Here is a 12,717-nt window from a genome sequence, read left to right on the forward strand (position 1 = left end):
TGTTCCTAAGGGGTTGCTAGATAAGGACTACAGATACCACAAGGATGTAAATGAACATGCCTGAAACGGAAATCCGTGTAGTAGTTTTTATCTAGCAACTTGATAGCAGCAAACATGGCAGATTCAAAATTCATGTTTGGGGTTTGACTGTGTAATTGTTGCAGTTGTATTTTGTAGTAGTAATGTTCACCACAGACTTTATTTTACTCATAAATCCAAAACGTCTAGGTTACTAGTATAACCCCCGTTCCCTGAAACGAGACGTTGTGTCGATTGTAGTGACACAAGGGGCTTCTTTCGGGAGCCTCGGATACCTCTGAATATGAAAAAGGCCAATGCCAAATTGGCGAACAGAATTTGCATGTCCCACCCCCAGACATTCATTATAAAAGGCGGGGATCGTGCATAGAGAATAAGGTTTGGCCATTACAGCGGCTTGGTACAGTGTTGTGGCAAGGGGGACACAACGTCTCATTCCCTCCATCAGGGAACGGGGGTTGCACTAGTAACCTAGACATTCCCCTTCGGTCACTCACTCAACATAATGTCGATTGTAGTGACACAAGGGGTTCCTATTCAATAGCGGCACCAAGTGTGCCGCACAAGCCCTCAAAAGTGAAGCCAAAACGTCTTGATCGCCCCCTGGTGACTGGTCCTAGAATTGGTCATAAACCCCACCTCACCATGTTATTCAACGGGACGTGAGACCAACTAAACAATTAAATTACACTTCACATATCTTTTTTCCAAAGATAGTTTCTGTCATTTACTGTAGTTCCTATCACATTGATGTAATTTCAAGTGTGTTTTCAAAATAAGTTTGTTTTTAGTTAGTTATTTGGTGCTATAAAAACGGTGCTGTGGCATCATGATTGACAGCTGTGATTGACAGGTTCTCTGAGCGAAGTAGTCACTGAAGCACCAACTGACTTTTTTCAGGATCTTCAGAGGACTGAGGAGATTGGAGCTTTAAATTTAATATCTAAATTTCTATAATTAATAATTTCACACCGTCAAAAGTGCAGGGGCGTGTGCTTGCGATTGATTCAGCGAGAGTGAGGGCGGGTCTGGTCCCAAAATCGCAACTGCGCAGACTCAAGCACCTACACTGAACCGTGTTACGTGATCTGCTTATGCTGGAGCAACAAGCTGTAGCGTACCAAAGGAGCATGGGCATCAGACTGCACTTAACCTTCCCCAACTCCCACTAAGATGTCATTGTTTTTATTAGGTTCCCGGCATCCGACCAAGGATTTCCCTTGAGGACTGGGAACAAGAGACGTGACAAGCATGGGAGCAAGCCGTGCCAGCAGCGGCCCTTTTCTCTCTCTATGTTTCTCCTCATAGAGTGTCAGATGCGGCTGGGGCCATCTAGTTATAACACGCATCGGGGAAGGCATTCTTTTCCAGTCCTATTCTTTCAGGGGAAAAAGTTTTTCTCTGTATGTGGCAACATCTCTAAACTCACCAGGGCGTGATCTGAGACTAAAATGTTTCCAATTGAGCAATTAACAACAGATGAAATGAGGGACTTAAGATTTAAAAAATCTATTCTGCAATAAATCTTATGGACTGATGAAAATAATTTATAGTCCCTACCAGATGGGTTCAAAAGTCGCCAAATATCTGCAAGACCACGATTTTTACACATCCTGTGAAGCATCAATGTTGCTCTAGGGGGCTTACACACTTTTGCTTCACTTTGATCAAGGACTGAGTCCATCAAAAGATTAAAGTCTCCTCCCAATATTATATCATGAGGGGTGCCAGTGGCTTGCAACATCCCTTCAAGATCAATAAAAAAGCCCAGATCATTAATATTAGGCGCATAATTATTAGCCAAAACCAACCTTTACACTTGAATTTCTGCAAAAACAATAATGATTCAACCTAAATTATCTTTAATCAGTTTGAGAATTTGTTTGAGCCCGAGGATTTTGAATTCTTTACCATGTTTACCTCAAAGAAAAAATATGTAGCTGGGTGTATTGACACCTAATAATGCGCCCTGCCACACTGCACACACTGTTTGGGAATGGTTTTAGGAACATGATGAAGAATTCAAGGTGTTGCCCTGGCCTCCAAATTCCCCAGATCTCAATCTGATTGAGCATCTGTGGGATGTGCTGAACCAACATGTCCTATTCATGGCGGATCCACCTCGCAACTTAAAGGACTTGAATGATCTATGTCTTGGAGTCCACAGGACACCTTCAGGGGTCTTGTAGAGTCCATGCCTCGATGGATCAGTGCTGTATTGGCAGCATATTAGGCAGGTGTTCATAATGTGTTGTCGTCTCATCAGTGTAGAATGCTGTTCATGTCATCACATTATCATTGATATTTACTGTAAAATAAATTACTTTAAAAAAAAAAAAAAAAAAAAAATGCCATAAAGTAATGCAACTTTTGCTAAGCATAATGTCACATTTGCATTACATTTCAAAACTATTAATAAATATGCTAAAATGACGAATAGTTAAAAATATTTTTTTCAAATGTATATCCAAATGCATAACTTGTGATAATCTAATCTAAATAAAAAAAATATTTATGACAGGCAATCAGACCACAAATCTCTGCAGCCATCTACTGGTTATTATTATGGCATTCAAATCATGTAAATGTTCTTAATCATTCAGTACACTCAATATACTTGCTGACAGATCTGCAGAGTATTTGTGTATAGACTGGTGAAGACTAAAGAATTTGTTTTTACTTTTTATGTTTTACCTTATGTTTGGCAGGTTTCATGCTGCTCCACCCTTGTCTGACAACAGGGTGCTCATCAGCGGAGGCTGCAGTGCCATAGGGGCCTTACAGGACTTCCATCTCTTTGATATAGGTTAGTCCTTTTGTTCCCAAATAACAAAACGCAGTGTCATAAAACTCTACATATGTATTTTATATAGCTAATTCTAAAATGTTTATACCTTAAAGACCCCATGAAATGGTTTGACTAACAAAATTGTCTTTCCTGTGTTGATGTATTGCCTATTGAAACAGGAATTAGGGGTGGAACATATCAAAGGTCTTGTCCCTTTTGCTTTTGAATGGCCAAAAGCTTTTAGATTACATAGCAGCCCAGCAAAACCATGATTTGCCACCTGCTTTTGCTTGTTGGTGGCAGATAGGAATAGATGCTGATAGAGTGCATTCAGAAAGTATTCAGACCCTTTCGTTTTCTCACATTTTGTCATGTTGCAGCCTTATGCTAAAATGCTTTAAATAATGCATTTATTTTTTCACATCAATCTGCACTCCATACCCCATAATGACAAAGCAAAAAACTGAAAAAACTTTACAAATTTATTACAAAGAAAAAACTGAAATATCACATTGACAAGCATTCACACCCTTAACTCTCTAATTAGTTGAAGCACCTTTGGCTGCGATTGCAGCCTCAAGTCTTTTTGGGTATGATGCAACAAGCTTTGCACACCTGAATTTGGGGATTTTCTGCCATTCTTCTCTGCAGATCCGCCCAAACTCTGTCAGGTTGGATGGGGACCGTCAGTGGCATTTCCAGGTCTCTCCAGAGATGTTTGATTGGGTTCAAGTCCTGGCTCTGGCTGGGCCACCCTAAGCCACTCTTGCATTGTCTTGGCTGTGTGCTTAGGGTCATTGTCCTGTTGGAAGTTGAACCTGTGGCCCAGTCTGAGGTCCTGGGTGCTTTGGGACCAGGTTTTCATTAAGGAAACTCTGTATTTTGCTGCATCCAGCTTTCCTTCAACCCTGACCAGGCCCCTGCTGCTGAAAAACATCCCCACAGCATGATGCTACCACCACAATGCTTCACTGTTGGGATTGCGCAGGTGATGAGTAGTGCCGTTACCTCCAGACACGATGCTTGGAATTGAGGCCAAAAGTTAAATCTTTTCATCAGACCAGAGAATCTTGTTTCTCACAGTCTGTGAGTCCATTTGGTGCTTTATGTGTCTTGAACTGAGGAGAGGCTTCCATCTGGCCACTCTGCCATAAAGCCCAGATTGGTGGAGCATTGCAGTTATGGTTGTCCTTCTACAAGTTTCTCCCATCTCCACACATGATCTCTGGAGCTCAACCAGAGTGACCATCAGCTTCTTGGTCCCCTCTCTTACCAAGGCCCTTCTCCCTCAATTGCTCAGTTTGAAGCTCTAGGAAGTCTAGGATTCCTGGTTGTTCCAAAGTTCTTTCTTTTAAGAATTATGGAGGCCACTGTGCTCTTAGGAACCTGCTATGCAGTCAAATTTGTTTTGTAACACAATCCTTTGACCTCATGGCTTGGGTTTCTCTCTGAAATGAATTTTCAGCTGTGAGACCTTATATAGACAGGTGTATGCTTTTACAAATCATGTCCAATCAATTACATTTTCCACAGGTGGATTTCAATCAAAGTGTAGAAACGTCTCAAATATTATCCAAAAAAATTGAATGTACCTGAGCTAAATTTCAAGTGTCCTAGCAAAGGGTCTGAATACTTATGTCAAAATGATATTTCAGTATTTTCTTTACATCTGCTAAGTTATCAAAAATCTGGTTTTTGTATTGTCATTATGGGGTATGGAGTGTAGATTGATGTAAAAAAAAATAAAGCATTTTAACATAAGGCTGCAACTACAAAATATGAAAAGAAAAGAAGGTCTGAATACTTTCTGAATGCACCGTATATCCTAAAGAGCATTGTATTGGACGAAATCTGTCCAGTTTACACCCCTTAGAAAGAGATTCCCTGATGTCCCCTACATTGATTTCATTGGGTCTTTATGAGGGTCAGGGGTTATTAGTCAGAAAGGTTTAGTCTAACACTGGTGCGTTTTGCAGATACCAGCACATAGACATCAGTGGTGTCCCCAATGCTTTGCTCTAAGCCGCTTAGAGGCCATAGCTTGATTAGCCTGGATTGTACAAAGACTTTATCTTCAGGCATTAGGGATGCAAGGGACCACAGTCACACCAATCCATCTTTCCAGTGCACCATTCTAGTGTTTGGAGGATCAGATTGTGCTGGAACATTTTACAATGACACTGTCAAATGCATGTTGAACTCCCTGTTTAGGATCAAGGACTACAGGACTTTTTTTTTTTTTTTAGAGCTAAAAAGGTTATGGAATTCTTGTACGGAATTCTCAATGGAAGAATTGGAATGTGAAAATCACTTAACTTTTTAAATTTTTTAAGTTGCATTGTTGCATTTTTAGCATGAAATGCTGTCTTACAGCAACCGTTTTTATACTAATTACCTTAAAAGCAAGCAAAGCCTTCATTTACATTTAATTCAGGTTTGTATTTAGTACTTTCAGTGATCAATGGCAAACTCTATGTATTTTTGTGCAATAAATGTTTCTCCTTATTTTGCTAGTATGTTACATGTTTGTATTTTTGTCCCACTTTGTATGTTTTCACTTCACACATGTTCCTTTGTCACTGAGATTTATAGCATGTTCACAAATCTCTGAAAGTTGCAAAAAGTGATTACAATCTTTTCACCACCACAATAAATACAGTAGTTTGCAAAAACAGAAACTGAACGGTCTTAACTTTTTAATGAACAGTCTGGTACAAATGTATTCAAAAAGTTTTATTAATTTCAGTATGGATCTTTACAAAATTATGCACGTATGTCATCTGGTGTATCAGGCTGACAAGATGGATGACTCACTTTGAAGGCCTCAATCTCAAGTAAGGTCTGATTTAACCTTTTGATAGTAGGGAACTGGATCATATCCACCTTGAACCTTTGGAAAAGGAAAATAGATAGGTCTATATTAATTGGAATTCTTTATTCTGTCAAAGTTGACTTACTCTCATGTTGTTCCAAACCCATATGACTGACTGTAAAGGGATAGCTCACCCAAAAATGAACATTCTCTAATCATTTTCTCACCCTTATGCCATCCCAGATGTGTATGACAAACAAAGGTGTTTAGAGGAATATCTCAGCTTTGTAGGTCCATACAATGCAATTTAATGGTGGCAATGCAAGTTAATGTGGTCCAAAAAGCATATAAAGGCAGCATAAAAGTAACACATAGGACTCCAGTAGTTAAATACATATCTTCAGAATTGATATGATAGGTGTGGGTGAGAAACAGATCAATATTTAAGATATTTTTTTACTATACATTTTCCTTCCTGCCCAGTTGGTGGTGATATACACGAAGAATGCGAATCGCCAAAAACAAAAGAAAGTGAAAGTGGAGATTTGATCCGTTTCTCACCCACACCTATGACATCGCTTCTGAAGACATGTATTTAACCATTGGATTCTTAAGGATTACTTTTATGCTGTCTTTATGAGCTCTTTGGACCTTCAAAGTTCTGGCCACCATTCACTTGCATTGTAAGTGAATGGTGCTGAAATATTCTTTTAAAAATCTAAAATTGTGTTCAGCAGAAGAAAGAAAGTCATGCACATTTGGGATGGCATGAGGGTGAGTAAATTATGAGAGAAAGTTTACATCTTATGTGTACTATGGAAAAAAAAGTTATACAGGTTTGAAATGACAAAAGGGTAAGTAAATGGTGACCGTTTTCATATTTGGGTGAGCTTCCTCTTTAAGGTGCATTTTGCAAAATGCTTTGATGTTGAAAACGAGTGCAGAATGCTTTAAAGAAAAGGGTATTACCTTTCAGCATTGTAGACTTGGGGCACAAGACAAATATCTGCCATGGATATCTATAGGGAAAACAACGTAGCAATGTTGTCACATTTTCATAAAGTATATACTGCGATAAGGAGGGCTCTATTGTGCTCCATTTATTACCTCATCACCTACACAGTACGTCCCTGCCGTCTGTTTTAGGATCGGCTCAAGGGCTTCAAATGAAAACACACACAGACCCAATAAAATTCAATTGTACAGCAATTAGGTTTGACGAGGACAGTTAATGACGAGGACAGTTCATGTTACAATGACAAATGCACATCAATATTCCTCTATTAATCCGAAAATGGCAATACTAGAAAAATATTAATAATACAGTATAATAAATGGGAAGAACTAGCATCTCCAACATTTACAGAAGAGATAAGAAAAAGAAACAAGCACATCTTAGTTTATTTAGGATATGCTGATACCATGCATCCAGGAATATTCCAAAAGCTTTGGAGCATGTACTGTAAATGTTGTCTTCTGAATACAAGCTTAACCAGAATATATGCATAATATAGAAATTATAGAAACATTTGTTATGGCAGATCTAAGATAAAAGCCAAATGTAACTGCATTGAAAAGGCCAAAGGTGTCATAAGTTAAAAACTTACCTTCAAATCCTCTGGTGATGAAATGTTGAGCCCACTGTACCTTCTCTGCTCCAATTTTCTGAAGCACATACAGGTTCTGAAGTACAGAATTGAAAGTAATGAATCATTAGAGTCTTCCATGTAATGTAATATAATATCCTTTAAAGCTGTATTATGTAACATTGTGTTCTCTAGCGACATCTGTGGTTGAAAATTAAAATTGCAAGCAATTTGTGAAAGAACACTTACGTGAGTCGTGTTTCGGCACCGCTCTTCCGGTGGATCAATCTCATGATTTGAGCTCACCTGGACATTGCCTCTGTGTGATCATGACTGGAGCCGGAGTCATAACGTGCTATTTTCCTGTTCATATTATGTTATACGATTAAAAATTTGAAAGAAAATATACCTTGCTTTGATGTAGATAAAAAAACACTCCTATTTACATTGTAGGAACAATTTTATTGTTTGAATCCAGGGTGTGCTGAGTGACTCCAGCCAGGTCTCCTAAGCAACCAAATTAGCCCGGTTGCTAGGGAGGGTAGAGTCACATGGGGTAACCATTTTATTGTTTGTTTTGTATTTTATATGTTGTATTTTTATATTTTAATTTTAATCTTCTGTAATTCCATTTTTGGACACTGGGTGGCACTTGTGTTCATAGCAGGTGCTATATTGGTGAGCACAAAGGAAGAGGCGGTAAGAGGTTGTTGGCAGGTAAGCACAACAATTTTAGACCATGTTCAGGAGATCATGGTTACAGTGTTAAAGGCATGTTTATATTGTGTCATTAACATGGCAAATTGATTATCTTTACATGTGAGTGGAACATTTAACTCTTTTAATAAAGACATTATGCAACTCTTGAATGGAACATTATTGGAGCAAACACATGTCAGAAACTACATATTTTGAATGAATGAATTTTACACTTCTAGCGATTTTCAGACTCTATGCTCAAAATGCTTTTACATAGAGAATAGGAGACTCAATCACTTCCAGTATATTTTATTATGATTTTTCAAGTGTTTTATCAACTATTAATGTTTGTATTGTACTGAACTTATAAATTTAAGAGGAGAAACTCCTGATATGGAGTCATAACAGTGACAAGACATATACCAATTTACAATAAACAACGTATTTACACAACACAATTTACATATCAAATGTACACATAATTACACAACACAATAATAATATACAATGTACAGCAAACAATATAGAACACACATACAATTTAAAAAATAAAAAAAATATATACAGTAGATGTATTGTGGAGAATATAATTATGACAGTCCAGTGTGAGATATAAGATTAATAAAGTGCAGTGCTGATTATTGATTGTGAGAGATCAAGTGTTCAAAAGTCTGATTGCTGTCATGTAGTCAGCTGGTGCGGGTCCTGATGCTGCGATACCGCCTGCCTAATGGTAGCAGTGAGAGCAGCACATGGCTAGGGTGGCTGGAGTCTCTGATGATCCTCCGAGCTTTTTTCACACACCGCCTGTTATATATGTCCTGGAGGGAGGGAAGCTCACCTCCAATGAGGTGTCTGGTAGTTCGCACCACCCTTTGCAGGGCTTTGTGGATGTGGGCGGTGCTATTGCCATACCAGGCGGTGATGCAGCCAGTCAGGATGCTCTCTACAGTACTAGTGTAGAACCGCGTGAGGATGTGGTGGTTCATTCCAATCTTCCTCAGCTGTCTCAGGTAGAAGAGGCGCTGGTGAGCCTTCTTCACAACGGCCTCAGTGTGGACGGACCATGTGAGTTCCTCAGTAATGTGGACACCAAGGAACTTGAAACTGCTGACTCTCTCCACCGGTGCTCCATTGATGGTGATGGGGCTGTTTTCTCTGTCTTTTCTCCTGAAGTCCACTACAAGCTCCTTGGTTTTACTGACATTGTGTCAGAGTGTGCACCTCCTCTCTGTCGGGTGTTTCATCATTGTCAGAGATCAGACCTACCACCGTCGTATCATCAGCAAACTTAATGATGGCATTGGAGCTATGTGTTGCCACACAGTCATGTGTGTATAGGGAATACAGGAGTGGGCTGAGAACACAGCCCTGTGGGGCTCCAGTGTTGAGGGTCAGTGATGAGGAGATGTTGCTGCCCATTCTAACCACCTGACGTCTGCCTGACTGGAAATCCAGGATCCAGCTGCACAGCGAGCTGTTTAAGCCCAGAGCCCAGAGTTTCTCATCAAGCTTGGAGGGCACTATGGTGTTGAATGCTGAGCTGTAGTCTACAAACAGCATTCTCACATATGTGTTCCTTTTTTCCAGGTGGGAGAGAGCAGTGTGTAGTGTAGATGCAATGGCATCGTCAGTGGAGCGGTTGTTGCAGTAGACAAACTGCAATGGTTCCAGTGAGGTGGGCAGCACAGAGGAGATGTCATCTCTGATTAACCTCTCAAAGCATTTGCTGATGATGGGGGTCAGAGCAACAGGACGCCAGTCATTTAAACAAGTGATTTTTGATAGCTTTTGTACAGGCACAATGGTGGATGTTTTAAAGCATGTGGGGATGACAGACAAGGAGAGGGACAGGTTGAAAATGTCTGTAAAAACACCAGCCAGTTGATTCGCGCATGCTCTGATGACGCGGCCTGGAATGCCGTCTGGACCCGTGGCTTTACGGATGTTCACCCGTCGTAAGGATCGGGTTACATCCGCAACAGAGACGGAGACGAGAGTGAACCATCCTCTGTAGCGTCGGCCGCGAGTGCTCTCTCCAAGATAGAGCATAGTACAAGTTGTTTGGTAGATCCCTATTCTGAACATAGCCTGAGATCACAATTTTGCTCTACCACCATTGTGCCTAGAAAGGCTCTTACAATGAATTACCTCCTGTATGACTGGCCCTGTAATTATTGTTCCATAAATCATTTTACATTATTTAACATCTATTCCATGACAAAGAAAGTAAGCAAAGTTGTGTCCAGTTTATATTTACGGCACTTTGAAGTGTTCCCATTTGAACAAACACACAATTATCTGAGTTATAAAATTAATATTCCCTGTTTGTATTGAAAAGATCATACTCCATATGAACATACACATAGCTGGTATGTGATGCTGTCAGTAATTACTCACCTGAAGCGGCTGGATCCCAGAGGAAATGATGTCACAAATCATGCGGACCTGAGCACGCTGCTTTGGGTCTGCAGGCAGGAGGCGGGTCCCTGGCCGAGTTTCCTCAATGTACTGAATGATGGACAACTATGCAAAGGGAAAATACTCTTAAAGGGAAAGTTCACCCAAAAATGAAGATTCTACCATAATTTACTTGCCCTCATGCTATCACAAAATATCTCAGTTCTGTCCATATAATGCAAGTGAATGGTGACCAAAACTTTGAAGCTCAAAAAGTGCATAAAGGCAGCATAAAAGTAATCCATACGACTCCAGTGGTTCAATACATTTCTTCATAAGCGGTATAATAGGTGTGGCTAAGAAACAGATCAATATTTAAGTCCTATTTTTACTATAACATTTTGAAAGTGAAAGTGGAGTTTTCTAGTAAAAAAGGATTGAAATATTGACCTTGGTCCTCACCTAAAGTGATTGCATTGCTTCAGAAGACACATTTAACCACTGTAGTTGTATGGATTACTTTTATTCTGCCTTTGTGATTTTTGGAGCTTCAAAATGTTAGTCACCGTTCACTTGCATTGTATGGACCTACAGAGCAGAAATCTTCTTCTAAAAATCTTTGTTTATGTTCTGCAGATGAAAGAAAGTTATACACATCTAAGATGGCATAAAAGTGGTTGAACTATCACTTTTACATTAAATAATGTAATTTATATGTGCTGAAAAGCAAGACAATCCATATATCATTACCGACTGAGACAAGGTGATGCCATCTATGGTGACTGCAGGTACTTGCTGCATTGGATTTAATGCTTTAAACTGATCTGTGAGCTAATGAGTAAAAGAGAAAACTCTGAATCAGTGCCAGCATGTTACATATTAATTTCTATATTCATTTAGGTTTGAGATATATCACTGCAGAGTCCTCTGCAATACTACCTGTTGCCCACCATCCTTGATTAGATTTACTGGTACTTGCTCATACTCGATCCCTTTCAATGCAAATGCTAAACAATAAACATTTTAAAAACGTTACTATTACATTTGTGAAGCTGAGGCACTTACTGTATGAATTAGAAGCATATGAATAGAATATGTTCACTTGGAAACTCACCTATCCTGACTCTCCAAGAGCAAGAACTTCTGAAATATCCATGCAGAACAGGCTAGAACATAAAAACACAACGGTCAAATAACTTGCAAACAATAGCTCCATTTAAGATAAGCAAAGATATGTTGTTTTAACCTTCGTTCGGTTCGCCATGGTTTTCTGATAACAACTGAAACTAGTCAAGAAAAAGAAGGGAAAAAAAATCCGCTACTCATGCAACCAATAGGATGCCACTTCAAAAATCCTCCTCCTGGTTGCTATAGTTTCTCGTGACTAAGCAACTTTGATGGACTTAGGATACTTTTAAGATACTGTGCATTATCATTCAACTCCCGTTTGCATTATTTAACCCAAACATTATACCTGATTTATATATTTACCTTGATAAAACGTGCAGCTGAAGCACACATATCTGTGATTGTGGGTACCCAAGAAGAAATTAGATGAGTAGAGTAGAAAGTTCCGAATCACTAAGGACTCGTTCTTTTGAAGACTCGGTCAAACCGATTCGCAAGGCATTTGTCATTCGTTTGAAATAATGTTTTTTTTTTTTTTTTTTAACACAAGTTTTGGAACAATAAACAAAACAGCATGCGACACAATATATAGGCTATAATGTTCAGTGATATAATTTGTAACATAAAAGAACCGTAAAATACCACGCGGAGAACATTTTTGAGCGATGACTCAAGTGAATCGATTTCTTTTGAACAGATTTATTAAGCAAACGAACCATTCGAACGAGCCGATTCGCTAAAACGATTCGGACTCATCGACGCTGCAACACAACAGTTTGGTTCAAAACAATGCATTTACTTGATTTTGTCCTCTGATAACGGAAATGGGAAAAGACGAAATGTGTAATGTATCAACCACTAGCGCAAAAAAACTGAATTGCAAAAAATTGTCTTTTGTTTTCAAAATAGGTTTCTGAACACTGGTCGTTTGTCAAACAAAGAAATAGTCCCGCCCCAACTCACGGCATTGGTCGAGTCAATGTCAAAACAAACAGAGGTATTTTCATAGCGTTAAAGACACACAGTGCTTACAGTGTTCAAGAAAATAATCATACGAATGGCTTGCATATAGCTGTCTCTGCATATTAAGATTGGATAGGAGACAGTATTAAAACTCAAAAGTTATATACTTAAGCTTAAACTGAGCACGCGCTGTTCGAGAAAATTGATAAAACAAAGGATATTGTCGTGTCATATATCTTCCTAGAACAAACATACCACACTGTATATCTTTTACGCAATTAATGATTGACAGCCCAGAAAAA

The 12,717-nt window shown here is 39.1% G+C and overlaps 1 protein-coding gene across 2 annotated transcripts; it reads right to left on the reverse strand.

Annotated features, from left to right (window-relative positions):
• Positions 1-5,488: 5,488 nt before the first annotated feature.
• Positions 5,489-12,668, reverse strand: gstz1 (glutathione S-transferase zeta 1). 2 transcript variants are annotated; one of them, XM_052145831.1, is made up of 9 exons: positions 11,816-12,668; positions 11,439-11,490; positions 11,264-11,331; positions 11,075-11,155; positions 10,325-10,450; positions 7,247-7,322; positions 6,747-6,799; positions 6,609-6,658; positions 5,489-5,717 (listed from the first exon to the last, which is right to left on the reverse strand). In XM_052145831.1, exons 1-9 carry the CDS (start codon positions 11,843-11,845, stop codon positions 5,591-5,593), a joined length of 663 nt encoding a protein of 220 aa, XP_052001791.1. In that variant the 5' UTR covers positions 11,846-12,668; the 3' UTR covers positions 5,489-5,590. The 2 variants fall into 2 exon arrangements, with proteins under 2 accessions (XP_052001791.1, XP_052001792.1); XM_052145832.1 differs by lacking the exon at positions 11,816-12,668 and adding an exon at positions 11,571-11,678.
• Positions 12,669-12,717: the final 49 nt, after the last annotated feature.

This window comes from Xyrauchen texanus, chromosome 16 (genome assembly GCF_025860055.1).
Source record: "Xyrauchen texanus isolate HMW12.3.18 chromosome 16, RBS_HiC_50CHRs, whole genome shotgun sequence".
Taxonomy (NCBI): Eukaryota; Metazoa; Chordata; class Actinopteri; order Cypriniformes; family Catostomidae; genus Xyrauchen; species Xyrauchen texanus.

Coding starts and splice junctions, on each gene's coding strand:
- gstz1 (XM_052145831.1), bottom strand. CDS start 11,845: ATGTGTGCTTCAGCTGCACGTTTTATCAAG. Junction 11,156..11,263: donor TCAAGGATGGTGGGCAACAG/GTAGTATTGCAG, acceptor TTTACTCATTAG/CTCACAGATCAGTTTAAAGC. Junction 5,718..6,608: donor CAAGTCTACAATGCTGAAAG/GTAATACCCTTT, acceptor CCTTTTCCAAAG/GTTCAAGGTGGATATGATCC.